The sequence below is a fragment of the Cladosporium halotolerans genome (assembly GCF_011745625.1).
Source record: "Cladosporium halotolerans strain TM138-S3 chromosome Unknown Sca25, whole genome shotgun sequence".
NCBI lineage: Eukaryota > Fungi > Ascomycota > Dothideomycetes > Cladosporiales > Cladosporiaceae > Cladosporium > Cladosporium halotolerans.
Genome location: NW_027191476.1, coordinates 281,291 through 309,036, shown reverse-complemented (window position 1 = coordinate 309,036; position 27,746 = coordinate 281,291). Strand labels below are relative to the sequence as shown.

Below are 27,746 nucleotides of genomic sequence, written 5' to 3'. Positions count from 1 at the left end.
CTCTTGGTCGGCAGCAACGTTGCTCTCTATAGGCAAGCACGGCATGCCGAGGCTGCTATTAACGTCGACACAATTAGATGCCGATGGTTTACAGTCCGGCATAAGTGGTGCCGATGAACATGGGCAGTGAACGTCCTGATATTCCCATGGATAGAGGCTGGCTCAGGTCAGTTGTGCTGAAACACATCTAAAAAGCTCCGGGCTGTCTATGCTTGCGGATCGCACAAACACGCACCTTGTAAGATGCCTTGGCAATGAATAGTAATGCAACAAGCCTCGGAAGATGACTGCATTGGCAATCCGATCCAGGCTTGCACCTCATACTCAGGCCAAATCTTGATGCTGTGGTGTGATGATCACTAATCTCCGAACCGGAGCTTGGCCATTCGCATACAGCGACCAGACGCTCGAACTTCACTCATGATGCTAGGAATATTTAGCTTGGCCCCAAGAATCTTGCTAAGCACAGCTTCTGTCTTCCGTCAGCAATTGCTCACGCGATTTCTGGTATGAATGTTCCAGGGGAGCAAGCCACTCTTGCATCGGATTGGATACCGTCAAAAGCGCATTGCCCATGCAAAAGCTCGAAGACGATGCGTGCTGACTGAGTGCCGCGAGGAATACATCTTGATGACCTGAGAATGTGAGGCATTATTCTAGTCGCCAGATGCCATCAGCGGAAAAAGGAATAAATAGCTGTTCGTTTCCGTCATATTCAAAAGTCGCATCTGACAGAATCCATACCTACGCTTACCAATTTGAACAATTGCCTTGCTCTTACGAGATATCCTTAACATGGCCAAAGAAACAGTAGTCATCACTGGAGCCACAGGCTTCATTGGCGCACGCGTACTGCAACTGCTGCTCAAGCGGGACTACGAAGTCCGCATCGTGGTTCGCAGTGATGGCAAGGCGCAGGCTCTTCGCGACAATCCCCATCTTCAGGGCATCGAGAGGGCCACCTTCGTCGTCGTACCCGACCTTCTTTCTCCCGGTGCTCTCGACAAAGCGGTTGCTGGAGCAGACTCCATGATCCACCTCGCCTCACCTATTCCGCTTCATGGAGACATCGCACCGGAGCGTCAGCACGACGAATTGATCGTTCCGGCGGTCAATGCAACTCTGCGTGCACTCGAAGCTGCGAAAAAGTCGAGCTCTGTCAAACGCGTTGTCATCACTTCATCGGCCGTGGCCATCATTTCGGCATCCATCCTCCTACCCTCTGAGGCGCCACCATCGGGTCGTGTTGTCACAGGCGACGACCGGGTTCAAGAGGATCAGCCTCCTTTCCCAGCCGCTTTCGCGGCCTACGTCGCTTCCAAGGTAGCGGCACTCAATGCCTCCGACAAGTTCATGAAAGAACAGAAACCCGCATTTGACGTCGTCAACGTCATGCCACCGTAAGTTTGCGCTCGCATTTTCATGTTATGGAATGATGCTTCCGGAGAAGGCTCCTGGATTGCGAGAAAGGCCCTCATCCAGCATTGTGATGTTGGCTTGCTCAATGGTTGAACATAAGCTCACATCACTTCTTCTAGGTACGTGATCGGCCCCAACCTGATCGCCAAAACTGCTGCACAGTTGTACGAGGGCACCAACGCCGTCTTCCTCGCCCTCATGACCGGTCGCTCGGATGGAAGCGACCCGCCAGAGCCCGGAATGGCCATCCATGTCGACGACGTCGCTCGCGTCCACGTTGACGCCCTTGACCGGAACAAGATCAAGGCGAGGAACGGTGTCGAAAACTGCTTCTTGAGCCAGGGTAAGCCATCCTATCGCAGGATTCGCTTCAACATGTTCTGACTTGTGCCACAGATATCATTTGGGACGACGTTCCTAGGATCGCTGCGAAGAAGTTCCCAGAAGCCGTCAAGGCTGGGATATTGTCGCCTGACGGCAGGAAGAGGTCTAAGCCTGGCTTGTCCAACTCTTCAAAGGTTGAGAAGGCCTTTGGCATGAAGCTGAAGCCGCTCGACGCTATGGTCACCGACTTAGCTAGCCAATATCTCGAGCTTATTAAGGGCAAGTGAAGGCAGGCTTCGGAAGGGTCAGGTGCGGTCGCCTTGGAGGCCTGGTCGAGGCGCGGCCGTAGTGATATGTACATCACCAGCACCACGATTACGCAAATGAATGCAATATCATGAAGCGAGTTCTCTCAGCCCTTCATGACTCGGTGAGAATGTCTATAGGCGAGCTCTCCGCCACGTTGCACGCGCAGTGGGCTCCGGAGCCACGCGGAGCTTGGCTCTCTCCACACTGCGCCTCAGTTCCCAGTCCATACAACTTCTGTTCAAAACCAGATGTATCTCCCCTAATCAACGAAAGTTTCACTACTGGCATTGTATCAGCATACCTAATCCTTGGTTGATCTTCTAGGTCTCATCGCGTTCCAAGCATTTGTTGCGTAGCTGTTCCGTGAAAATGACCTTCAATTCGCTAAAAATGCACCATGTCTGGTTAACGCCATTATACTTTCTCTAGCGAGGCTTTCACTGGGCTTTCGTCATTTGTAGACTAACAACCGAGCAGGCGTACCATGCCTACGTCTTAGACCTTCCACAGATGATCGATCGAGACGTAAGATTCCATGGGCCTGGCGTTGATCAAGGTATTTTATAAAGCAGTTTGTCACCTTCTACCATGTCCAGAAGTTTAGAATCTCCCTAGGTACCTTCCTTCATCTAAGTCTAAGCACCACAACCAAGACTCTGCCTCTAAACAGATCCACGTTGCAAAAGTTCGTCATGCGTCTCACCACCATTGCCCTCTCCATCGGACTCGCGGCCACCGCCTCTGCAGCAAGCCTCAACGCCGTTCCCTCAAGCTGGGATGGCCACTGCTACTACCCCAAAGCCGACATTGGCTTTCACCTCGAGTCTTACCTAGGGAAATGGTACCAGGTCGCCGGCACAGTAGCTCCATTCACGGCAGGATGCAAATGCATTCAGGCACAGTATGCTCTAAATGTACGCGACCTCTCCCACATGAGACAGAAAAGGGACAAAACCATACTGACCAGATCAAGAACAACGGCACCGTCCAAGTCAACAACACCTGCCAAGCCGAAGGCCGGGCGGTTAACATTCTGGGCACTGCGGCACCTGCCAACCCGACCTACGGCGCCTCGGGTGTTTTCCAGGTCGGCTTCCCTGGACAGCCGGGTCCGGACTGCCCTGGTCCCAATTACATCGTGCAAGGTCCGTAGGCTCTGAGACACTTCTCAAGGAAGACTTGTCAGCTGACCTAACCAAGACTACACCGGAGAATTTGCCATTGTGCAATCGAACAACTTCACTACTCTGTTTGTGCTCAGCCGCGAGCGCGAGGTAGAAGATTCTGTGCTGAATGTAGGAACTCCTTTTTCCGTCATTGACATCACATGCTGACCGATTTTTCCCAGGCTTGGATCGAGAGAGCTGGTTTGCTCGGCTCGAACCTTGACAATGTGATCAAGAATGATCAAACAGGCTGTCTGTACTAGATGTCGAGCGCGAGTGAGAAAAGTCTTCCATACTGTGCGGCCCACGAGCACTTTGCGAATCATGGGCCTAATTTCATACTTCCAAAACCTAACGCTACTTTGCGCGAACAGAGGGTATCAACAAACTAATGTCCGAGTGTCCTGTCGTCCGAGTGTCCTGTAATTACCATTGTAATGCCGTTCTTCGTATAATCATGCACGCGTCCGACGCATATCCAACGTCCGTGGACCTCCTCAAACCCCATAAACGTTAGCCCTCACTATCCTCGTTTGCGTCTGAGTCGTGGAACCGACTGCTGATGTCGCTCCCTTCCTCAGCACACATCGCGACACGCACATTCGCGTTAGCCCTCAATTCCCTTTCCTTCTCCACCTGTTCTTCCAGCCATGCGACTGTCTTACAGAAGTAATTGTGTTCGAAACTTAACATCAAGCCCGCAAATTGATCTTTTACGGACTTGAGCTGGTCGGAGTAGTATGCTAGTTTTGCAAGGGAACGATGGTAGCTGAACATACCCTGAACGGCACAAAAGAGGACTAGATCGGCGAGGTCGAAGCTCATTCTGAGATGCGCGTCCGTGTGGAAGAAAACGGTCTTGAAGGCTTGCAGCTTCCAAATGCCGAGGAATCGCCAAAGAAGCTCGAGAATCAGCTTGCACACGCGTTCCGCGAAGTAAGGCGCGCTTGCAGCCCTCTGTGAAAGGTACCGATCCTTGCGCCACCAATAAGACGGGTCTTCTGTATGGCCGTGAGGAAGCCCGAGCGCGTGGCCCACGCTGGCTTCAGTGGCAAGTTGAAGGAGTGCCTGGCAGCTGTGACAGGCCTCTGCAAGAGATTCGGTGAGAGACGTGAAGACCACCAAGTCGGACGCCCCGAAGACGCTGTCAACTACCTTGTCAAATCGCTGCCGGACTACGCGCTTGAGATGAGCAACCTCCAAAGTACCGCCGTCTTCGTGCCGGGAGTAAGGAGGGAAGCGGTCCTCGTCATTGAGGCTACCATAGGCCGGTGGGAGACCAAGGTGCTCGTCTCTACGACTCGCAGCAGCCTCATTCTCAATTCTGCGAAGCTCCCTGAGATCTTCATCCAGCTCCTCGATGTTGCACTGCAGGCTGTCGCATTGTCTACGCCAACTATTGATCTCTTGAGCGCACCTATCGCGCTCCTTCGTAACCGCGATCGTCTGCTCCCTTTCAGCTTGGGATTTTTGGGTCAGTTCTGCTACGTGTCTGGAGAAGCTCCACTTCTCGCGGGCCAAATCGCCCTCGGCCTTCTTCCGCAGCTGTTGCTCATGCATGATGTGCAGGAACATGTCCTGCTTGATTCGCGTCTCTACCTTGGCGTTCCATTTGTATTGCTCCAGAAGGTCTTCCTCGAGACGTGCGTTTTTCAAATTCGCTACATCAAGACGATTTTGCAGTTCGGATACGGTTGGTTGGTTCCGAGCGTGGTCGTCGGTGGAGGTCGTTTGCGCCGGGCGCGATGGGACTACGTTCTTCAGAGGGGGTGTCTGGTACTGCTTTGGGAAATTGAGAGGTTCTGTGGTTTGGGCTTGCCCTGGACAAAGCTTGCTGTGGCTCGCTAAGCTCAGGCTGTCCGCAGGGTTGGTCTCGCCTTCGGTATTTTGCTTGAGGCGTTTACGTGGCATGCCTACCAAGGTTTCGCCTTGGTCTTCAACCTCTGTATCAGGGTCTCTTCGCTTCGGAGAGCTTTCAATCCCTGCTTTCGTTGGGTCTGATGACACTGAGAAGGCTTTCGGTACGCCGTCCATAGTGAGTGATGAATGTGGTCACGCGAGCGAGAGTAATATTTCAGTCGTGTTTGCAGATCAAGAAGAAGCAAATGTGGTGTTGTTGATCATGCTTGCGCACGTTGCCTATTGTCACATAGTTGATCTTTACACATGCGTGCGAATGTGTGTGAGGTGAAGTAGTTGCGCCCGGCTGCGAAGCTGGAAGTTGCCTTGACGTGGAAAGCGCGCGGACGCGACCGCGTGCGGCTTTCGGCTTGTGGAAGCAGTCGCGCGTGCTTCTGAGTTCTTCGACTTCACATTATCGGACGTCACATCACCTCACAGTAGCAGAATGGGAGCTCAGCTGAGATTTGATCGCATATCTGAAGATGCATTCGAATCTATTTTGGCCCAATATCCTGAGACGGTGCCTTCAAAACTTGCGGACTTAGAAGAGCAGCGCTTATCCGCGATACCAGCGCGTCTACAACAAAGGAAGGCCGAAGACAAGGCTTACCTGACGAAGGAGGAGGTAGCTACTCTCGTAGATTGGAAGCTGTGAGCACTCCTCGGCCCGATAAGTCAAATTTTGGTGATTGCCAATCGCGCCCGAAATTGACAAGATCCAGCTCTCACGGCACCTTTCGCCCTTCTCTCAAAGGCCTCGTTCAGCAAAATAGCGAGGAGTTTGTGGAAGAGACCACCACGGTAGGCTTTTCCGGGACCTCGCTTAATGACAGCCTCAATATTCTCACCAAGCTGAAAGGCATCGGTCCAGCGACTGCAGCCTTATTACTGTCCACGAACGACGCCGAGAAACTGCCATTCTTCTCAGATGAGCTTTTTCGATGGGCATTCTGGGAAGACAGGTCTGGAGCTCGCTGGGATAGGAAGATCAAATACTCACTCAAGGAGTACCGGGAGCTAGTAGCAAAGGTCGATGAGCTGAGGAAGCGCATTGGCAGGACTGCACTAGAAGCTGAAAAGGTTGCCTATGTCCTAGGGAAGCAAGGTGCTAACTTAAGAGGAGCTGAAGAGGCATCAAAAACTTCAGAACCTGCAGAATCAACCAAAACCTCAGTACAAGCCAAACGCAAGGCCGCCGCAGTGAAAGATACAGATGAGAAAGCTGATGCAAATCCATCGGCCAAGTCGCAGAAGACACAGGCCTCGTCAGGGCCACAGCGAATGACTCGATCGTCGAAAAGACAGAAATGGTATTATTACCGAGGGCTGGTGATCTCGACGACAGCATAACAGTCTTCATGAAAGCTTCTCTTTGGAGCCTTTGAGCATTCGCAGCTGAGGGTCATCACTCAATTATGGACTCATAACTACACTAGCAACGCTCTTACCAGCCATAGGGAAACTCTGCCTTCAGCCAAAGCCAGAGTGCTGCTCTGCTAGATCATTGAATCCTCACATATCGGGGATCCTGGCCCAACCGACGATCAGGCCATAACTCCACAGGCCTGTCCATGGCGCCACAATTGATCAAAGCACATATCATCGGGTCTCTCATCTTCTCCTGCGGACAGTATAGATGCTGCTCCCGAACAGCACGCCACTCGTTTAGCCAACCCTCAGCCTCCTCCTGCCACTGAGAAATGGCCAGCCGAGCCTGCGGATCCCTAACAGACCTCAGCGCATGGTGCATGTTCTGCAAGGCATTGTCAAAGCCTTTGGCAAAGTAATTGATGCGCACTTCGCAGTGGTCGTCTCCTGCGCAATACGGCCTGATGTTGCGCTGCCGCCCGCCCAAGGTCACTTCTCTGCAGATTGGCTGGCGAAGATATTGGACTTGCCTGGGGTCTGCACGACATTCAAAGTATTCGACGCGGCTGATGCTAGCAAGTGGGTTATCACGCTCTGAAAGCTGCATTTGACTGGCCCGCGCTTCCAGGCTGGAGTCCTTGATGTCGGTGGGCGTCCAAAACTCGATATAGTACTTTATGCACATCGCAAGGAGGGGTTGATGGTATTGGCCTTCTCCGCGTGTGTGTTGATTGGGAAATCGCGGCTCGATAGGTTGATGTTGAACGATTTGGAAACGAAGACCATGCCTCCGACCTTTATACCATCGTTGCGAGGGCCAGGCACTGCTGTCTTTCCATGATACACTGATGCACTCCAGCATGTACTGAGGAAGTCGAAAGCATTTCACAGAGGTGCATGAGAAAAGGCTTTGTGAAGACGCAGTCTAGTACACGCTGGCGGCTGACGCAGACACTTACACGATCTATTGTTCCTCAGACATGTCACACTGGTCGCACTCAAGACCATGAAAAAAAGTTAAAACTCCGCAGTCAAATATGCAGGGGAAAACCAGTGCCCCAGTGTTTACTGATATACACTATGCACTTATGCAACTATGCCGCAACCAGGCTATCGGCGTCATGGCATCAAGCAACCACCTTGCATCGGCACCTCACGCTACACAACACCATTCACCGCCCTCCCCCACCAAACCTCAGCCCTACCGCCTCGGCCACCTCCCAGGTGGACCCGCCGGACTCCCCTTCTCCGGCACTTGCAGCTCCGACTGAAACCCCGCCGCCGGCATAATCACCCCGTTCGGGTCCCTACCCAACCTCAACCCCTCCGGCAACCCCAGCATCCCCACACAGACCCTCGCCGCCCGCAGCGCATTGAAGTGGTCGTGCCTGTTCCGCGTCTGCGGACAGTCCTTGTGGCTATTGTACGCCGACACCCACTCGTCGTAGGCCCGCTTCCACTGCGCCGCCAGCTCGCGCCGCGTCGCGGGCGCCTCGCCGCGCGCATCCGCGTACCGGCTCGCGTTGCGCGCGCGCTCGTACGCGAACTCGAAGGACTCCAGCCGCTCGCGGCAGTGCGTGTCTTCGAAGCAGAACTCGAAGACCCGGTTGTAGTAGACGCCGCCTTCGCGGACGTCGTTGCAGATCGGCTGGGGCCAGATTTCGGCGCCGTGCAGCCAGAAAGAGAGGGTTTTGGCCTTGGGGTTTTCACCGGGGCGCTGCAGGCCGCGGATTACTCTGCGTTCGGCTTCGGCGCTGGGGTTGGAGAAGGGGGCCCAGAATTCGATCGTGTAGTGGATGCACATTGTTTTGGGTTGGATGTGTGGATTGGCTTGAGAGAGTGGATGGTTTCTTTGAGGGATCGTGTGAGAGATCGAGTCGAGTCCATTGTGATTAGTATATATACGGATGGTGAAAGCAGCATTCACTCAGTTCCTTCACCAGTGCATGTTCGGAATATGAGGGGCAGAGAATGGCGGGTGCCAGTGGAAGGTGTTCACGATGAAGCTGTCGCCATGCCCAAGTGGCTGAGAGAGCGGACAGGAGTGAATGCATGATGTTGAAAAAGGCAGTATTGGCCGTCGAATATCTCGCTGCCACAGGCCTCAGCTCCGCCCCGACAGTGTTAAACCGATTCACTACAAGTGTCAGCAATGAGGCTCACGAACATACAAAAATCGAGAGTAATTGAATATGATGACAGCGAAAGGCGAAAGTCAGCTTAAACTGAAATCTACTTGCTGGCGTGCTCTCTTCTGACTGCAATTGCGCAAACGCAAACGTATCTAAGTGTGACTGGCCTGTGCCTGTTCTCCCACGGCCTGTGATGGTAACAGCAGCGAACGCTCATGAGGACAGCTCGTGAATCATGCCACGGCATTGTGATCATTTGATAGAATCAATCGTTACATCCGAGAATTATGCCGCGGGCAACGTGGACAGCTACCAAAGTGGTGCGACGTTGGACATTGCATACGTTGATGCTTCGTCTACAGTACAGTGTTTGCCACGCTTGTGCGGAAGAAAATATGCATTCCAATGTGGTATCGTTCCATATCAATCAAACGCCAAACAAGCCAACCAGCGCTATGCGAGTGCCATAACCAAGTTATTCCATATCGCCCAACGAATCAACGACGAGGTCGATACTCGTCATAGTGCCTGTTAACACCCGTAACAGGATCCTCCGCCGTATTAGGGTGCCTCCCAAGCCGCGTATCGTCATCAAGAAACGGCTGCTCCTGGAAGATATTCCGCCTCTTCAACCTGTCCATCAAAATGTGATTATACCGCTTCCACGGGCAGTCCTTATGATGCTCATAAATAGAGCACCAGTCATCGTATGCCTTCTTCCACGCCTGCGTGTAATGGTTCTGGACCGTCGTACCCTCCCGTATAGCCTCAACGGCCTGCGCGTACCTGCCGGCCCTCGTGTACGCGGCCTCCATTTGCTTGATGCGCAGGAAGCAGTCGTCGTCTTCGTAGCAGAAGTCGAGGATCTGGTCCTTGTAGGTGCCGCCCCAGCGGATTAGGTAGTCGGGGCACTGGCGATCCGGGAAGAGGCGGCCTTTGCATTCGTAGAAAGGGACGATGCGAGCGAGGGGGTTTGTGCCGGGTTGCACGAGGCCGCGCTTGACTTTGCGCTCGCGGTCGACGTCCTCTTCGCTTGTCGGGAGCCAGAATTCGACTTGGTAGCGGATGCACATTTGAAGTATGCGGTGCTGATTTTGCTAGCGATTGATGGCTGCTTCGGAGAGGTGTGCTGAGAGATCGATGATCTTGAGGGAACAGGAACAAAAGAGCGCTTCAAAATATTCGTGGTTTTATACATATACTTGTTGTACAGTGAATCGTATTCGTCGAATATAATACAGTCCAAGAGAGCAACGTGGCGTTGATATGTTCGATTCAATGTCTGAATGGACGTCATGTTGTTGATCTTGGGTCAGGTACTGTCCACCGAGCAGAAGGACTGATACTGGAATGCCAGCCTTCCAGCATTGTCGTCGAATAATGACGGAGGGCAGCTTCAAGCATGCCCGGACGTTGAGGTTATGCAGCATGCCCTGAAGACCGCGATGACGCTGCGATTTAAGTAAGCTGCGGTCAGCCCTGGCATCCTCATGGGGCATGATCGCTTTTCGAGCATGCCAACGTCGTTAGAAAGACCAGTCATTGCCCTGTTGACGAACTACAACCATCAAGCGGTGCAAACCTGGCACCAGTCAGGACATGTTGGCTCTACCGCACAAGCCAAACTTCTCTCTCGAGGCGTGATTGGCTTGGCTTGAAGCTGACTGAACAACATTCGCTTGCTCGGCAAGCTGCAAATGACTTGCTTGGGGACAGTTCAGGGCGACGCCGTTGATGCGAGCCTTTGCTATCAATGACGATAGCTCGTGAAGCCTCCTTTAAAGGGGCACACTCACTGTCTGGCCGTCCAATCTTTTCTGGCCCTGATCCGGTTCGGTCGAACGCAGCGTCGAATCGGCCTTCTCAACGGCATTTTGATGTCCAAGAAAAGCCGTTGGACGAGCCCAATAGCCACAGAACTGAAAAAATACAAGGAGAGGGCAGCCGGAAAACGGGCTAGTGCCATACCGAATACAGAGATGATTCCAAGCTGCAAAGCCTTCATCGGTGTAGCGTGCTGCCGGATAAAGTTCTCGGGCCCTGATTTTCTTGGCTGAAACGAGTCTATAACGCGTGGTGGCGGTCGTTGAAGTACCACGTTGAGTAGCATCACTCCGACAGTCATGGATGGTAGGATGAGGCTGTAGTCCATGGCCGTGAGGTCAGCACAGAACTCGAAACCTTCCAGCTGCATGCTTGGGTCGAAGTGAGAGGCCTCGGTGTTGACAACAGGAGGCCCTACAGGCTGAACGGCCTCGTAGATGTTCTCCGGGGTTGCGTTGGCAGCAGACCCACCACCTTCCACCAGCTCTCCAGCCTGTTGCAACCGCACCTGGCGGACCTGCTCGACGCGCTCCACAATCTCTTGTGCTCGGACATCGGCACCATCCTCAACTTTTCGGAAAGCACCAGGCGCAATTAGCCTTCCAATTGATTCAAGTGGCAAGGCAATCAAGGAGAGAAGCCCATCTCTCGCACCGCATTTCATCCTAATCGCTTCCGATGTCGCTATTAAAGTAGCGAAGTTTACGAGCGGAAGCGAACTTGCTATGCCGCCGCCGAAGGGTTTTCCGTAACGATGTATTTTCTTCATTTGTTGGACCATCCTCTGCCAGAGCTCCTTTTTTTGTAAATTCCCATTCTGCATATCCAAAGCGTTACTCGCGTACAAAACTGGCTGCAGATTTAGGCGAGCTTGGGCGCGTCGACGGCTAGGCACAGCGCTAGCATAGTATCCAAAGATGCCGCGGATGAGGAGTGCGGTAGCCGGGATGGCGGCATACCACGGCAAGCCGATCGTGTGGAAGCCATTGAGCACCGCCAGCGGAGGGGCGGCGATGATTTCAACGAAGTTGATGTCTTTGCGGGGAGCAGAGGCGGAGAAAGAGCGGGTGGAGGACTGCTGGAGGGACGCTATGCGAGGGCTTGACGGAAGGCGTAGGAACGCGCTTCTTGCACGAGACGGGAGCATGTTGCACGCCGCGCCGTGCGCCCAGTAGCAAGGTGCGGCAATCGCGTCGTGGTTGTGATCAGCGGGGAGCGAGGGCGTGCGGGAGATGAGGAGAGGGTGAGAAACACACGCGACACACTTCACTTCGCTTCGCAGCTTCGTAGCTTCGCCGACAAGACCCTGCCGACGTCGTCGCCGCCGCCATCGTCCGTGCGGTGCCTGCAGCGGCACGGGCGGAGATGGCCGCGAGATCCGCCGCGAGATAATCGAACCCCCAGGCAGAAAGTTGCCGGAAGCAGCGACAGACCGACCGGACAGGGACTGAGGGAGTCAGCGGGCGTGACGTCGATCTCGAGCTCACGCGGTGGATGCGCGGGCGTTTGCCAGCTGTCGCGGTGTCTCACTCTGCCCTCCACCGTCGGCCTTCCACGTGCGCCCCGTCAGCCAGCACTCCGCCAGCCTTCACGACTACTACTACTGCTCCACCCCGCCAGGCCCTCGCTGCCGCCCTTCCGAGCAATGGTAGAGCCCGTCGGCCGCTGACTGCACTGCACCAAACACTTCGCCTGTCTGCCATGGCGCTCCTCCGCGACCTGCTGGCTGTCCTGCTCGGCACCGTGCTGGCGGTTGCGCTCACGCCCTATTCCTTCCGCCTCACTGGCCGGCTTTGCGGTGCTCAGATCAAGAGCAAGACGGCGCAGCGGAGAGAGTTACTGCTCCAGCGTGCCGCATCGGAGGAAAAATTACAGCAAGACAACGGCACCTCCTCGGATGAAGAGTGGGAGACGGTGAATGCGGGCAGCAAGACTCCTGTGACCGCCGATGCGACGTTCAAGGGAGTCATTGGCTTCTTCCATCCCTTCTGCAACGCCGGTGGAGGAGGTGAGCGTGTCCTCTTCGCCGCCATTCTGGCCACGCAACAACGCTATCCCAATGCTCTCTGCGTGGTCTATACCGGTGACCACGACGCCAGCAAAGAGCAGATCATCACCAACGTCCGCAACCGCTTCAACATCCACCTCAACGCTGCCCGCGTTTGCTTCCTCTACCTGAGTACTCGCGAATATGTTCTTCCCAGCAAGTGGCCCCACTTTACCCTCCTTGGGCAATCCCTCGGCTCCATTCTTCTAGCATGGGACGCCTTCACCCTTCTTGCGCCTGACATCTTTGTCGACACCATGGGCTACGCATTCACCCTGGCAACATGCAAATGGCTCTTCCCAACCGTCCCGACTGGCGCCTACGTCCACTACCCAACCATTTCTACCGACATGCTCAGCAGCCTGCACGACGAAGTCTCAAGCAACCGCGGCGTAAACGCCGGCCTGGGCAAAGGGTTGCGCGGCAGAGTAAAGCAATTCTACTGGGAAATGTTCGCCAAGCTCTACAGCTGGGTCGGCGGCAACGTCGACGTCGTCATGACCAACAGCAGCTGGACCCAGAACCACGTCTCGCAGCTCTGGGGCAAGGCCCGCACCAACCGCGGCAAACAGCACGCCATCAGCGTCGTCTACCCGCCCTGCGCCGTCGGCGAGCTTGAGGCGAAAATCCCCGTCGACGAAGCGAGCGAGAAAAGCCGCACTCGCAACCTCCTGTACATTGCCCAGTTCCGGCCCGAGAAAATGCACCAAATGATCATCGACGCTTTCCGCGCCTTCCTCAAATCCTACAAACACCTGTCGCAGCTCTCGCCCCCGCCCAAGCTTATCCTCGTCGGCTCCGTGCGCGACGACTCCGACGAGAAGCGCGTGTACAAGCTCCGTCTGCAGGCGCAGGAAATCAAGGAGAACGTCGAGTTCGTCGTCAACGCCAAGTGGCCGCAGATCCTCGACTACCTCAAGACCAGCTCCGTCGGCGTCAACGGCATGTGGAACGAGCACTTCGGCATCGGCGTCGTCGAGTACCAAGCAGCGGGTCTGATCTCGGTCGTCAACGACTCCGGCGGACCGAAGGAAGACATCGTCATCCCGATCGATGGAAAGCCAACAGGTTCGTATTGGCCTCACTCTGAATGCAAAGCGATGAAACTGACATGTGCGACACAGGCTTCCACGCATCGACGACCGAACAGTTCGCCGAAGGCTTCGCCAGGGCTCTCGAGCTGTCGTCAGACGAAGCGCTCGCCATGCGCCTTCGCTCGCGCAAGAGCGCGAAGCGATTTTCTGAAGAAGTTTTCAGCGAGGCCTGGCTGGCTCAGCTCGAGAACCTCGTGGCTTTGGAGAAGGCTGGCGAGAAGAAGAAGTGAGCGGGGGATTTTTTTTTTCTTTCATGATAGATGCATTGTAGCGATACCCAAACCAACGTCCGAAATGGCAAGTTAATATCGAGAAGCAACAGTGCTGAGCAGTGCATGTTGTCGTGTTTGATCACAAGAATGCGCAAGGTAAATCTTAAGACAACAGACTCTATCCACAAATGATCCGCCGGCAAGCCTCGATCAATAGCATCTCTCACCCCCTCGGGCCTAACCCACGAGCCCTTCCGGTACCCAAGCCCAACGTCCACGATGAGCCCAAGATAGAGATCATGCAGGTGCCACACCTAGAACCTCGACTTCCACGACCTTTCAGCCGCAATCGCGGCTATGGTAGTGGCGTCAGCCGTCGCTACCTGCTTGAAGGTTTAAAGCTCGGCGTTCGTGCGGAATTCGTAGCCGAGGCGGTCTGCGAGGTGAGCTTTGCCGGGAGCTAAGGGGCGACGCCGGTTTGTGTTTGTAGGCGGGGTCGAAGAGGAGGGTGCGCGTGGAGGCGGTAGGGGGGAGAAGGGCCGGGTGGAGGTTGGAGAGGGGTTGTTGGAGGCGGTCATGAGACATGATAGAGCGGAGTGTTGACAGTGGATGTCTGTGATTGTTGAGTGCGGGAGAAGTGAGAAGTAAGGAAATGATTTGGAACCGCAAAGCACATCTCACTTAAGTACTTAATAATCCATCGTTAGTGTCTTCTTGTTGGATTCTGGGAGATCAGTATCTATAAGCCAACCAGCATGCAGTTCATTCGATCATGTACAGACAGGTCCACGCCCAAGAGACTTGGTATCTTTGATCCTGGCTCGCGTCCTTGGCAGAGTGCACAAGTAGGCTACGTTGAGTCAACAGCGTACAAAGGACTTCTGACAAAGTAGATTGCTTCGCATGATGCTGCATTCAGCCACCAGGCAACTGCAACGACTCAATGTGGTTGTTAGAGAAGAACATGTCTGCTCTGGGAGGCTACGCAATCTTCCAGCTTCATGGCTCATCTTCAGACTCAAGCCGAATTGAATGTGCCATTGCCAGCAGAAAGTGTGCTTGCATCTTCCAAGCCTGGTTTTGATATTTGACGCGGCGCAGGAAGTTGTGCATTCCCCGCTTGATCCAGGGATCTTCACCTTGCGAGTTGTCTGTTATCTTGACCGTCCAAACACCCTTCCGTTTCCTGATCGATAGAGACACAAGAGCCTTGTCCAGGTCGAGCAGCCTGTCAGAATAAGCCCTCGTGACAGCGATGCTGAGATTTTCAATGGCTAAAACATTAGGCCCTAATACCGATGTGATCGTATCGTCGGGACCTGAACGCATGACGAACCTATGGCAGGCTATATGTAAGTCGGCTGGCCACCAAGTTACCACAAAGTGGGTTACGCCGTAGAAAATCGGTAGGAACTCGGCGCGCAGTTGCCTTGATGCCAACGTCAGAGGTGGTTGCGCGTGTGGAAACGGAACCGCGCCTATGTCTGAGCAGTAGAACTCATAGATGATGTTTCGAATTTCGGGAGGTAGTTTAAAAAGACGTTCGAACTTTGCTTGGTCGTCAGCCCTTTCCAGCTTGCGAGCGAGACGAGGAACCGTTTTCGCCTTTGTCGACAAGTTCCGAGATGCGCAGATGGCGCGAAGTTCTTCGAGGCCCAGGGCTTCATACGAAAGTAGGCCGCGCTGATAGCGACCGATGTGCTTCATAACTTTTTTTCTGCTGGCATCTTCGCGGCAGTAATAGCCATGCGACTTGAGTAACGCGACCCCCTGCTTAGCAGTCAAGAAGTCAAAGAACCCGAGCTTCCAGTAGGAGTGGGTATGGTCGGCAGCCAAGAACTTGTCATCCCGCTTGAATTGTACCATGTTGAATGATTGTTGCTTGATCGAGACAGCGAGTGAACTTGAATTGTTGCTGCTCCACTGGGGACAACCAGGTCGTGGAGCCAGTCTGACCGTTGGTGGTATGGCTGACTTGTTGGTGTTGGGTCGCAAGAAAGGTAGCTGTAATGGGCAGAAAATATACATAGGAGCCAGCAGGCCGTCGTCAGTGCGGGCTAGGGTTCTCACATGTCTGGATTCAATACCCCATGAACTTGCTCATGAAAGGAAAACAAAGACTTGAGTGAATTGGAGAAAGTCAACTGAAGCTGAGATGCAAGAAACACTGAAGCAAAGAATGACAGATGAATGCTCAAATTTGATTGAAAGCTTGTGCGTACGTACACGTGAACGGCATGCCCGCTTGGGGACCCATCTCTGCTCCACCTCTCTACGCCTGAACGCCTTGCTGCAACGGAGTCTATGCACGTCACCTCGGACGGCGCAACTGCCCCAAAAGCGAAAAACGGAGTAAGCCACACCATGCTAAATCTCATGCATCGTTCCCCTCCAGTTCTTTGCCTTCTTCCTGCAATCGCCACAGAGCACTCTTGAGGCTCTCGTACGTGAGCATAGTCGTCATCGCCGCAGGCACGGCTCTAATCATGTTTGTGCCCATTCCGTTGTAAAATGCACGCCATCCTTCGTCTCTGAGGATGACTCTGGCCGTTTGCAGAACGCCCTGGTAACGCGGCCTGTAGGCAGACCCGTCGGAGTTCCCCACCCGCTTGGTTGTCGAGACAACTTGGCTGTGGTGCATGCTGGCAACTCCATCGTGGCCGTGTTCGGGGTTCAGATGCCGTTGCTGCGTTTGGAGTCGTGTTCGTAAGACTTCGTGAGGGTAAGTGGCCGAGGTAGCGCAGACTTTGCTGATAAGGGTTGCAGCGAGAATGCCGGCGGTGTTCTGCGCGGCGTCACCAGTGTTCTCAGATGTTTCGCCCATCTCTAGACCAGTAAATTGTTGCTTGAAATATTCGTAAAGCGGGAACTGGATGGCAACATGAGTAAGCCCCAGTAAGGCAGGTGCCAGTCCCGAGTAAAAAGCACCGATACCCTCCGACCTGTACATCTTTCGAGCGGCATCAAATGTGCTGTTATAATGCCAAGGGGTGCGCGCGCCATCAGATGCGGACCGGGAGACTTGAGACATCAAGCGTGTCTTAATGACCCAGATAGGGTTGGTAGCAATTGTCGAGCAAGCACCAGCGCATACTGAGGCATACACACGCGAAAGGAACTTGTCCTTATCTGAGATATCAGAGCCATGCGCATGGAACCATTCCTTACTGCTGTCGTAGACAGTCATGTATACCGCCCACGTCGGCAGATACCCGAGCAGCATTGGGCCGAGGCCGCGGTACATCCCCACCAACCCATCTTGCCGTATGATAGTCTTAGCAGTTCCGAACATGCCCCGGTACACTTCTCGACTGCTGGATGTTGCTAAAGCAGGATCCACCTTCCTGAACCCGCCTTGGGCTTGGAGCTTGGTCTTGATAACGTCAAGCGGGCATGTCACAATGCCACTCGCGGCGCCAGCCATGGCGCCTGAGAGCGAATTGATCGCACTGGGCGTGAGGTTGAGACTCCATCGCGCAAGCTGAGGGAATGGTGTATTGTGACGCAGAGCAGACTTGGTCTGAGCGGTTATCGTGTTGGGTGGGCCATGGTCGTGGGTGTCGGACATCTTTTGCATGGCCCTCAATGGGCTACCTCAGGCAAGCGTATGGCGACTTCATGCTCGGGCGGGAGTGGTTGCGCCGGATATGCGTGGTGGTGAGTGCTCTGGGTTGGTTTGTCGAAAGTATGGCCGCCGTTCCCGGAGAGTGTTCCCTTCGTTAAGCCGGTGCTTCTCGGGCCCCGCAACGCCGGCTTGCGAATTCAACGGGCCATAGGCCGAGCAAGAGGTAATGAGGGGGGCGGCGGCGGAGGGCGTGTCGTGAAGGTGTGTAGGTGTCGGGGTGTGGTATAGGACGTAAGTGAAGTGTGCGAGCGGGTTCGGGTTCGGGTGCAGGTGTGTCTGGTAGCTCGCGGCCAAGTCCCTTTCACTCGCACGCGCGCGCACAGCCTGACGTAGGAAGCTGGGAAGCCGCTTCCCGCCGCGCCTGCCTGTGTCGGAGATGGGAGCTGTGCCAAGTCCGCTTACCAACGGGAACACCCGTGTCCTCGTTGAAGCCCGGCGGCGTCCTGAGAAGAGCGACAGCTTCACAGGAGCAGACCGTCCAGCGAGCATCCTACCGCCTCCGCACTCACAACACCGCAATCATGTCGCAGCCGTCGCTCGCCCCCTACGTCCTGAAGCGCCCGTGGCTCATGCGCTGGGCCAAGCCGCTCAGCAAGTGGTACTTCGACGCCGCCGCCTACAGGAAGCTGGGTCTGAGGTATGGAAGATCTGGATATCTCGGGAGACGCCATTGGGACCGAGGCATTGGATACGTGTGAGAAGAGAGAGCTGACGAAGCTCACAGGTCCGATGACCTTATCCCGGAGGAGAGCGAGATCATGCAGCGCGCCATGAAGCGCCTGACACCCAAGGAGTCCTACGATCGCGTCTTCCGTATGCGCAGGGCGTTCCAGGTACATTCGAGAAAGAACAGTTGCGAGGGAAATACATTGTTCTGACGACGTGACAGTGCTCGCTCGCTCACCAGCTTCTGCCCAAGGAGGAGTGGACCAAGCCCGAGGAGGTACGCATCCCAGTCATGCCACATTCGCGTTTCTCCCCTACGCGATGGGCTCTCCCAATATCTCGCTATGACTACCTGGCGGTTTGAACGCCAACTTTATAGTTCCATGCTGACGTGTGCGACTCTAGGATATCCGTTACCTCTCCCCCATCATTGCAGAGCTCGAGGCTGAGGTCACTGAGAGGCAGGGCCTCGAGGCTATGGTCATCAACAAGCCCAACACCAAGCGATAGATCATGCAATATAACACGCGGGAATGGGAGACAAGATGACAAGAGGAGCCGATGCCGACTTTTGTAAATATCCACAGGACGGTGGCGGCGCAATGTATGGGCGCGCGCAGACTAGAGCGGAAGCAGTGTACCATATCAATGCAAGCGTAGTGAGGTATAAACGGAGACTGGACATTTTCCTTTGTCGAATGCTCAAGTGCAGCTCCGTAGTATTTCCTGCTATTACAGCAGCCGTCTTGAATTGGGTCATGTGATTTTCGGGCCCGAGCGCTATCGTCATCCATGAATGCTCGCGTCTGAGTGGTCGATCTCCGCTGCTGCCTCGGCCGAGGGCCCCTAGACCTCACTTCAAGACGGCTATAGGCTCTATCCTTTTAGAATCGCTTGAAAGCATATAGACAGAATTCGAAATCCCCGTCTGTCGTTATTACTCGTATTTAGTGTACTATTTCATCGCTCTTCCAAAAAGTGGCGTTTCTTCTCCGGCCAAGCCGTGGATTAATAATCATCTGCTGGACGTCATTCAAGTCTGCGTTCCCGCGCAACAAGACGACTTCTAGCATTGGTCAAAGGAGCCTTACACCACGGTCGAAAGAGCCAACGATGTCTCTACGTCGATCGACCCGCGTGAAAGCCTCAGCTGTTACTGAGACCCTAAATGATACACCCCTCGAAAAGTCGAGTCAATCTCGCAAGCGACAGAGGAAGTCCAACGCTACTGAAGAGGCTGCCACAGCAGCCATCGCCAAAGATGTAGCCGAGAAAGATGCAATGCCGCCTCCCCTAACGCCAAATAACAAGCGCCCCCGAATGGCAAATGGCACTGACAAGCCTCCCCCATTCACGCCAACGCCCTCGGCGATCGGGCTCATGACAAGCACCAACAGTTCAACACCGAATTACAGTAGCGGCGACATTGATGATGCTACACCACCGCCCGACCGCCCTGTGCATCCTGGTCATGCCAATGCCACTTTGATCACTCCAGGTGGAACTCAGGTGCAGCCAAGCTTCAGTAACTTTGAGGAGCCATCGCCTTCCAAACCAGCTGTCAATGGAGGGACCACCGGCTCCCTTTTAGAGACCGCATGCGCCCATCTCATTGCTATCGATCCTAGTCTAAGGCCTCTCGTGGAGAAGCACCACTGTCGCGTGTTTTCCCCTCAGGGCCTCAGCGAAGAGATCGACCCTTTCCGCTCTCTGAGCAGCGGCATCATGGCCCAGCAAGTATCCGGGGCCGCGGCGAAGTCCATCAAAAACAGATTCATCGCGCTCTTCCCGCCAGAGTCGTGCCCCACTGGGTTCCCGCCCCCAGCCCTGGTGGCGCAACAGACGATCCCGAGGCTTCGAGAGGCTGGGCTCAGCCAGCGCAAAGCTGAATACATCCAGGGGCTCGCTGCGAAATTCGCTTCTGGCGAGCTCACTGCGAGCTTTCTGTTGGACGCGCGCGATGATGAGGTGATGGAGAAGCTCGTCGCTGTCCGAGGCCTGGGCGTTTGGTCTGTCGAGATGTTCATGTGCTTTGCGCTGAAGCGGATGGATGTCTTCTCGACGGGCGACCTGGGCGTGCAGAGAGGCATGGCTGCTTATGCCGGGAAGGACGTGAAGAAGCTGAAAGCGAAGGATGGCGGCAAATGGAAGTACATGAGCGAGAAGGACATGCTGGAGACCGCCGAGCGGTTCAGGCCCTATCGCAGCTTGTTCATGTGGTACATGTGGAGGATCGAGGATGTTGACACGGCGGCGGTGGAGGATAACGCTTGAGCATCGCGTCGAAGATCAGTGAAGGCGGTTCTGGTTCTGTACTCACTGAATGCTGGAGCGAAGTCACATGATTGCGGAAGTAAACAAATCACCCCGCCGCGTCTCCATGGTGCAGTCGCGGGTCGCGCGCGCGCCTTCCTTTTGAGGCGCTCTCATTGCTTTACTCGTGCCCTCCAACTCACCCACACAACAACATTCTCACAACATCATTGATTCAGCATCGCCGAACCTCACCCCAGCGAACCGCCTTCATCACAACAACAACAAAACCAGTGACTCGTTGTCGCTAGGTCGTTCTGATCGCCCTCACTGATTCGGGCGCCGACATCATCAAGCCCAACATTCATCACCAGGTAAGACATCTCGAGTATGGTTCAGTACAAGGATGAGGGGCAGACTGAAGGGCGCGGCAATTATTGGAAGCTTTGGACTGGCAATGGGCACGTGTTGCGGTATCTGATGGGTATGATGGAGTCGTACTTGTCGTTGGACAGGGAGAATCATGGGATCCGCAAGGTGGAAGCCTGTCATCTGTATTCCCGCATGCAGCGTGGGCTCATGTACTACGGCAAATGCTCTACGGAGGAACTGCGAAGGTTTTGCGAGCAGCGCAAGATCGAACCCGTCAAAGGTCACAAACAGAGGGACCTCAGAATAGCATTGGAGCGAGCCGACGACGACGAAACTTTCGGCCGTTTTGAAGAACTACCCACGGAGGTCCGGCTTCAGATCTACAAGCAGTTCTTTTCCTCTTTCGACGACAGCCGCACCTTGCCTCAGAAGCCTACTGAACCGCCAATCTCGCGCGTGTCCCGCCGGACTCGCAGAGAGTCCCTGCCTTTGTTCTACGCTGGCATGAGGTTCCCATTCGCATACTTCGTGGAAAACTCTCTCCCCAGCATCCGCACTGCCAGGAGATCACAGCTTCTACTTCATAAAATGAACGCGAATGTCGCGCACGTCAGAAGCCTGGAGCTGCTCATTCGCCTTGCTTGGGACCCGACCAACACCTACAAGATCTGCGTTGATCTTTTCGAAGAAACCCGCGTCGTCATCACGGAGCCGGCGACCGACAACACCTCTGCGCAGGCAACCAGGGTCAAGAAAGAGTTTCAGCCAATCCTGGAGGAGATCATGGCACGCAAAGGAGCAAAGAAGCTCAAGCAGGAGGACTTGCTGGTCTTGGTGAAAGCGGCCGCTAAGGGCCTCCAGAACAGAGTGGTTTTCGACGATTGAGGGAGTTTTGCTAGGCTGGAAATGCGTGGATCGGGCTAGGAAGGACTGAAGAAGTAATTCGGTGTATGGCAATCATTCTGCTCAGTGTTTGCCTCTCTATTTGAACAGACCCCCGTTTTTGATTCTGGCATGTCTGATAACAGCTTACATGCGAATTTTATGGTTGGATGGGCCGACCCCAGGAATTACATGTAACGTACTCGCCCTCTAAGATCCACGTTGGTGCTCATGTCCTCGGAGATCGTCTTAAGCGTTAGCCTGTATTTCTGGAAATCTGTGAGGGTTCCCACAGCCCTCAGTCAAAGACGTCGCGCTCACTCAAGCACTGGCATGAAGGTACATAGTCGGGAGTCTCGGTCACTGATGGTGGCACCTCCAACATAGCTGCTAACCGCTATCTGGCGATCATCTAGACGACGTGGGAGCGTCTAAACTCCTCTCACCATTTCAGTGCTGTCGTAAGAGTTGATGGCTACATCGTGGAAGGCGACACTGGACAATCCCTTTGTTGTTCTGACTCGCGACCACATTTGGCTTTGTTCGATGGATCGCCTGGTCACTGTAGAGGTGTAGCTGGCCGATAGTTGCTCCAGTGCTCGGTCTGGCGACTGACTTCCACTCAGATAACATTGACGTGTCACGCGTAGACTGAACGACAAGTACAGAAGTTGGCATTGAATGTATGAGCACAACTGGTAAGTACTCTGGAATTCACTGCAATGTCAGGTCACGAGTACGCCAACATCTGTGATAAGTGAAGTACTAAAAGCCTTTGTCACTGCTCTCTGCGCCTCGCGCAATGCGATATCATTCACTTCCATCATGAGGACAAAAAGGCCACCAACCCCCTCTCCCAGAGGCTCTTCCACTCCGCGACTTTGTCATCAACAAGATCATCAGTTCTCGGAATCATGGTTGTCCTCAAAGAGCTCTTGCCTACTCCGGCTTATGGAGAGCCCGACAACACGTACTGGGCCGCGGGTGGAACCAGACAGGAGATCTCAGATTGGAAGAGCGATCATACCGTTTACACCTCGAAGACCATCTCTGCCGACGAGCTCATTAGGCAGAAAACTCGCAAGAGCCGGGGCTTGTTGATCTACGAGGATTACACCGTCAAAGAACTCACCGGCTTCGTCAAGTCGAGGGGCCTTCCCATGCCAAAAGGTCGCCGCAACAAGGCCGACATCATGGGCGCCCTCGAGGAGGCCGACGAGAATCCTCAGTTCAGCAAGTTTTTCGAGCTCCCCCGGGAGATGAGGGACCGCATCTACTTCCATTACATGAAGGATCTTGGTAAGTTGCCTACTTTGCCTCATCAGCCGCCCCTTCTCCTGGCTTCTCGCCTGATCCGCGCCGAAGCGACGACGAGCTACATCGAGGATGCCAGTTTCACCTTCAGGATTGACTTGGTCAACCCCCAGAACCGCAATACCCTGCGCGTTGACCTGTCCGCTGACACAATGGCCCTCATCAACCGCATTGGGGTCGAAGACTTCCAGCGCATCAAGAACTTCCGCTTCGATTGCGTGGTAGTCCATGGCAGCAGCGACCGCCGCCTCGACCTGAGCATGTTGGAGGCCTCTACCAAGATTTACCGCGAGTATGAAAGGGTTGTCGGTAAGGTGAGGTTCTGGAACAAAACGACTGGCCTCGATTTCAAGGCCGCTGCCAACGCAGCGATCGAAATGCCGTGTGAGATCGTTGACCGTCCTGGACATCCCAGGGTTCGTGCGGCGGACTTTGGATTGTTCGCCGAGAGGATCCGCCGCGCGTTAAGGGGGGACTAGAGCACTTCAAGGCACGTTTGGATGATAGAAGCTTCCTTCCTGAAGGTTGATTCGGAACGACATTGTTCTATGTTACTACAGCTGGTGTCGAGCGGGTTTTCTTTTGTTCACCTGCGGGGATCGCAGCGCTCGACATCAAGCTCTCATTGAGCATCGATATGCAAGAAAGACGATTGAGCGAACTGTGGTTTGATCGATACATTGGAGGGGTTTTCCTTTGGTTTTACCTGCTTGCTAGAGATTTGAATAGCTTTGAATTACTGTTGAAACCAATCGAATGACTGCGTGATATCCTTATTTCCTTCCAGACGGCGGTACTTGTAATGTCTATCCATTGGCAAGTAAGAATGTAGATCGGTCATTTGACGCACAGGCTGCAGACCTTGGCTTTTCCGATCTTCTAACTCAGTTGTATTAACCGCGTTAAGTTCTCTGTATAATAAGATGTGATCTGGATAGGAAGGGAGAAGTGTTTGATGAGTAGAACGACAATTGAGTTAGCTTCTAAAATTACAAAAGATCTTTAGCAAGCGCTGCAACCCATCGAGTCCAGCTCGATGGCATGAGAACCTATTCTATCGGATTCATGAGCGCATCCGCCCTCCCAACAGAGAGCCCCGTCATCACACATCAGCGATCCGATCACTCCTTCTGCCTGCCCAATCCTCCCTAAAGCACTAGAAAAAAGAAATCAGCGAACTTGCTGGGCATCGTATTCGGTCGCAACCCTGCCACAAGCGTCCTGCTCTTTTGGAAAGCAGTATACGATGTTTCAACGTTCTTGGCGTGCGTCTTTGAACCAAGGTGAGTACTGATGACGCGAGCATCGTTAGGGAGCTGCTCGTTGTTGCAGACGTGACACCTGCCGTCGTTGTTCTTGAGGGTATTCCCTGTGAGGGTCTCTGGCTTCTTCCCGGGTGTCTTCTTGCACTCCATGTGGTGGTGGAAGAATTCGACGACCTGCTTGTGAGCCTTGCTGTTGAGGTGCCGCAAGCGATGGCTGTCCGGCATCGGCGCGCCGTTACAGACCACGCACTTGTAAAGGGGCGAGGCTGTGCGGGAGTTGGAAGGGTTGTTCTTGTTCGGCATGATGCTCACGGCCTGCGTGAGTGGAGTCTGATTGTACAAGGTGTTCGTGTCTCTGTGTTTGGATGCTTGTTGGTTCGGACTGTATGATGTCCTGGAGATCCTACCATGTTCTTATGCTGGTGGTCAAGAAGAGCTCTGGGTCAATTCGACATATGTCTTACCCTGCTGGCAGAGCATACAAGGAATATTGAGGTCTCATCGCTTCACAAAGCTCTTGTTGCAAATTCATGGTCAGTTGTTGCAGGCTCTCTGAAACTTGCTAGCGATACTTCAATGCCAGGAGAACGTGAAGATAAAGACAAAGTTAGTCGTGAAACCACATAGTCGTATTTCGTCGTGGTGGCAGTGCTGTGTTTCAGGTCTCACGAGACCTTTTTGAAAGAGACTTCAATCTCAAATGCCAGCGCGGTGTCTCGGTGTTGCAGTTTTGTTGTACGTCAACTCAACCTTGAAGCTATCTATCTGGAGCTGGAGCAGCTGGGCTGAAACATTTATTTTTGCTCTTTATTGACCGCTCACAGACCCTGCCTGATCGCGCTCTTGAACGGGAAAATCTGAACCTATCCACCGTGTCAGCCGCGCATTCGTCCAAGCTTCCAAACAATCCCCCCAATATCTCCTAATACGTAGCTCCCTCGAGAAAAGCAGCACTCACCTTCTCCTTATCCCACACATCCCCCGTGTAATACACATCCTTCTTCACCCTGTCCCAAACCTCCTCCTCCGTATTTGCAACACACATCAGCACGCTGCCCTTCATCTTCGGCGGCACGCCTTCTTTGATCGGCTCCTCGAGCATCGCGCCCCCAAGGACGATGAGGCCGGATTCGACGTCGGGCTTGGTGTCTTTGAGGTGGTCGCTGGCACGGCGTCAGTCTTTGGGCTCTGAGAACTTTTCTCTTAAGGAGGAGCCACATACGCTCGAACCTGGTTCCTCTCAGCCAGCTTGCCGGCGTAGTCGGGCAGGATGGCCATCCATTCTTGCTTGGGGGCCATGATGCGGGAGGTTGTGGTGAAAGTGCGTGTGGCGAAGAGAGGTCGGAAGGCGGTTCTCAGCAGGTGGGACATGTGTTGCGGTTTTGGCGGGAAGGTCAAGATCGAGGAAAGCAATTCAAGGTGGGATTGGAGGTTGCGATGTCGGCAATTGATGGCCGCCGGCGCGCTTTGGCTGGAGGGGCTGCGGGGAATTTGATTGATGAGCCGAGCTGGGTTCGGTGATTTGAAGGACCGAGGGACACTTTTTTGAGGTCTGGTGATAAGATGGTCACTCTGTTGTATAGGATCTAGTCTATCGCACAGTGCGTCTATATCTATATCTATAGCTGAATCTGGCAGGGTTGTACTGTACACCTGGGGCATGTCTTTTCGTCTACAACTTCGCCTTCGGCTTCTCTTGCGCAAGCATCGCCTCTCCCACATTGCGCCTCTGGATCTTTCCAGTCGCCGTCTTGGGCATCACGTTCGTGAAGAACACCTTCTTCGGGACCTTGAACTTCGCCACCTTTTGGCGCATGAACTCCTTCAACTCCTCTCCCGTCAGCTTGCTGCCGTCCTTGAGCACGAGAGCAACGCCAATATCCTGTCCGTACAGCTCGTCGGCGATAGCAAATGAGACAGCCTCAGAAACAGCAGGGTGCTGCGCGAGCACATTGTCAAGCTCAATGGGCGAGATCTTCTCACCACCCTTGTTGATAAGCTCCTTGATACGGCCAGTGATAATAACATAGCCGTCCGGGTCCTTCTTTCCCTGGTCACCGGTGCGGAAGAAGCCGTCCTGCGTGAGCGACTCCTTGTTGGCTTTCTCGTTGTTCAGGTAGCCCTTGGTCACATTTTCGCCGCGGATGCAGATCTCGGCCTCTTTGCCTTGCGCCACTTCCTTGCCTTCGCCGTCCAAGATCTTGATCTCAACGCCCTGGCCGATGCCTACTGAGCCGGGCTGGCGCTTGGCTGGCGGGAGGGGGTTGGAGGTCATTTGGTGGGCGGCTTCGGTCATGGCGTAGGCTTCGAGCACGGGGGCGCCGAAGGCGTCTTCTAGGTCTTTGAAGACCTTGGGGGAGAGAGGGGAGCTGCATGATCTGATGAAACGGATGTTGGGGAGCGGGTTTGGCTTTGGCGACTTGAGCAAGATCTGGTGGATCGTGGGCACCGCGGTGTACCAGTTTGCCTTGTGTGTAGTGAAGTGCTGCCAGAAGCTGCTGGCACTGAAAGCACCCGGCACGATGACAGAGCCGCCCGAAGCGAGCGGTCCAAGGAAGCCTGCCAGCAGGCCGTGGACGTGGAACAGCGGCATCACCAGCATTGTGCGGTCTGCGGCCGTGAGGTTGTACGTCGCCTGGATGTTCTTCATCGTCCGCGTCAGGTTGCGGTGGGTCAGAGGCACGGCCTTGGGCCTGCCCGTGGTTCCCGACGTGTGCAGCACCAACGCGATATCGTCCGGAGTTGGCTGAGCCACGTTCTGGTTGCCATGGCCTGCTAGCCTTCCTTGCTCTTTCACGTCCAGAACAACCTCGCCTTGTGATCCCAGATAGCACTCCGCAACTGCCGCATTATACTTTCTAGCCGCCTGAACCGCAGGGCCTTCCGCCTGGCCCTGCGGCACTAACACCAGCGCAGACGATAGATCATCAATGTAAAATTCGAATTCGGACTGCTTGTATGCCGGGTTCAAGGGAGCGGCGATTGCGCGTTGCCATGAAGCAGCAAGGAATGCGACAATAAATGGGTAGCTGTTCGGGAGGGCGATCGACACGGCAGCTTGAGGAGAGATGCCGAGTTTGGCGAGCTTCTGCTGGAAAGCAAGGATGTCCTGCCGCAGCTTTGCATATGATATGGTGAGAGCCGGCGATCCAGGGACGATGATCGCGGTAGAGGAACCGTCCTGGATGCTATCCCGCAGCGTGCTCATGGTGGGCGGAATTATTGATGTTGCGAAGGGATAGAATTGACGGACTCAGGCAAAGGTATTGGTGGGAAAAAGAAAGTGGACGGCATACACCTACCTGCCGGTTGCCTATCGATGTCGTGCTAACATTAACGACGGGGCGCGGTCGGGTCGGGTGAGAGGCGAGGCAGGACCCTTTTGATAGCGTTGTCCAGTAATAAGCTGCGGCTAGTGCGGAAGAGTGGGATGATTGCTGTCAGCGAAACTGATCATCAGCGGCTCGAGCGGACCTCCGATTGCCCTTGCAGTCCGAGGCAGCCGACATGTTTCGAGAACTGCTTTTCGAAGCATCTCCGCCTCTGAAGGTGGAAGCGTTTCCGGACGCGTT

General features: G+C 54.4%; 12 protein-coding genes across 12 annotated transcripts; 7 read left to right on the top strand and 5 right to left on the bottom strand.

Annotated features, from left to right (window-relative positions):
- Positions 1-795: 795 nt before the first annotated feature.
- WHR41_07066 (uncharacterized protein) lies at positions 796-2,030 on the top strand (the record flags this gene model as incomplete). Its single annotated transcript, XM_069375671.1, has 3 exons — positions 796-1,400; positions 1,539-1,762; positions 1,816-2,030. 3 exons carry the CDS (start codon positions 796-798, stop codon positions 2,028-2,030), a joined length of 1,044 nt encoding a protein of 347 aa, XP_069227629.1.
- A 714-nt stretch (positions 2,031-2,744) lies between these two features.
- WHR41_07065 (uncharacterized protein) lies at positions 2,745-3,481 on the top strand (the record flags this gene model as incomplete). Its single annotated transcript, XM_069375670.1, has 4 exons — positions 2,745-2,966; positions 3,026-3,197; positions 3,253-3,347; positions 3,401-3,481. 4 exons carry the CDS (start codon positions 2,745-2,747, stop codon positions 3,479-3,481), a joined length of 570 nt encoding a protein of 189 aa, XP_069227626.1.
- A 2,084-nt stretch (positions 3,482-5,565) lies between these two features.
- On the top strand, positions 5,566-6,470 carry WHR41_07064 (uncharacterized protein; the record flags this gene model as incomplete). Its single annotated transcript, XM_069375669.1, has 2 exons — positions 5,566-5,771; positions 5,843-6,470. 2 exons carry the CDS (start codon positions 5,566-5,568, stop codon positions 6,468-6,470), a joined length of 834 nt encoding a protein of 277 aa, XP_069227627.1.
- Positions 6,471-9,117: 2,647 nt separating this feature from the next.
- Positions 9,118-9,693, bottom strand: WHR41_07063 (uncharacterized protein; the record flags this gene model as incomplete). The annotated part of the gene is made up of 1 exon (XM_069375668.1): positions 9,118-9,693. The coding sequence occupies one exon, from the start codon at positions 9,691-9,693 to the stop codon at positions 9,118-9,120; it is 576 nt and encodes a 191-aa protein (XP_069227625.1).
- A 719-nt stretch (positions 9,694-10,412) lies between these two features.
- On the bottom strand, positions 10,413-11,591 carry WHR41_07062 (uncharacterized protein; the record flags this gene model as incomplete). Its single annotated transcript, XM_069375667.1, has 1 exon — positions 10,413-11,591. One exon carries the CDS (start codon positions 11,589-11,591, stop codon positions 10,413-10,415), a length of 1,179 nt encoding a protein of 392 aa, XP_069227655.1.
- A 403-nt stretch (positions 11,592-11,994) lies between these two features.
- WHR41_07061 (uncharacterized protein) lies at positions 11,995-13,836 on the top strand. Its single transcript, XM_069375666.1, has 2 exons — positions 11,995-13,559; positions 13,616-13,836. Exons 1-2 carry the CDS (start codon positions 12,146-12,148, stop codon positions 13,813-13,815), a joined length of 1,614 nt encoding a protein of 537 aa, XP_069227623.1. The 5' UTR covers positions 11,995-12,145; the 3' UTR covers positions 13,816-13,836.
- A 2,335-nt stretch (positions 13,837-16,171) lies between these two features.
- On the bottom strand, positions 16,172-17,365 carry WHR41_07060 (uncharacterized protein; the record flags this gene model as incomplete). Its single annotated transcript, XM_069375665.1, has 1 exon — positions 16,172-17,365. The coding sequence occupies one exon, from the start codon at positions 17,363-17,365 to the stop codon at positions 16,172-16,174; it is 1,194 nt and encodes a 397-aa protein (XP_069227624.1).
- A 466-nt stretch (positions 17,366-17,831) lies between these two features.
- Positions 17,832-18,787, top strand: WHR41_07059 (uncharacterized protein). Its single transcript, XM_069375664.1, has 4 exons — positions 17,832-18,059; positions 18,147-18,255; positions 18,312-18,365; positions 18,494-18,787. Exons 1-4 carry the CDS (start codon positions 17,944-17,946, stop codon positions 18,596-18,598), a joined length of 384 nt encoding a protein of 127 aa, XP_069227685.1. The 5' UTR covers positions 17,832-17,943; the 3' UTR covers positions 18,599-18,787.
- A 414-nt stretch (positions 18,788-19,201) lies between these two features.
- On the top strand, positions 19,202-20,362 carry WHR41_07058 (uncharacterized protein; the record flags this gene model as incomplete). The annotated part of the gene is made up of 1 exon (XM_069375663.1): positions 19,202-20,362. One exon carries the CDS (start codon positions 19,202-19,204, stop codon positions 20,360-20,362), a length of 1,161 nt encoding a protein of 386 aa, XP_069227684.1.
- A 369-nt stretch (positions 20,363-20,731) lies between these two features.
- WHR41_07057 (uncharacterized protein) lies at positions 20,732-21,598 on the top strand (the record flags this gene model as incomplete). The annotated part of the gene is made up of 1 exon (XM_069375662.1): positions 20,732-21,598. One exon carries the CDS (start codon positions 20,732-20,734, stop codon positions 21,596-21,598), a length of 867 nt encoding a protein of 288 aa, XP_069227679.1.
- A 3,183-nt stretch (positions 21,599-24,781) lies between these two features.
- Positions 24,782-25,601, bottom strand: WHR41_07056 (uncharacterized protein). The gene is made up of 3 exons (XM_069375661.1): positions 25,397-25,601; positions 25,133-25,337; positions 24,782-25,037 (listed from the first exon to the last, which is right to left on the bottom strand). Exons 1-3 carry the CDS (start codon positions 25,543-25,545, stop codon positions 24,993-24,995), a joined length of 399 nt encoding a protein of 132 aa, XP_069227678.1. The 5' UTR covers positions 25,546-25,601; the 3' UTR covers positions 24,782-24,992.
- A 245-nt stretch (positions 25,602-25,846) lies between these two features.
- Positions 25,847-27,382, bottom strand: WHR41_07055 (uncharacterized protein; the record flags this gene model as incomplete). The annotated part of the gene is made up of 1 exon (XM_069375660.1): positions 25,847-27,382. The coding sequence occupies one exon, from the start codon at positions 27,380-27,382 to the stop codon at positions 25,847-25,849; it is 1,536 nt and encodes a 511-aa protein (XP_069227677.1).
- Positions 27,383-27,746: the final 364 nt, after the last annotated feature.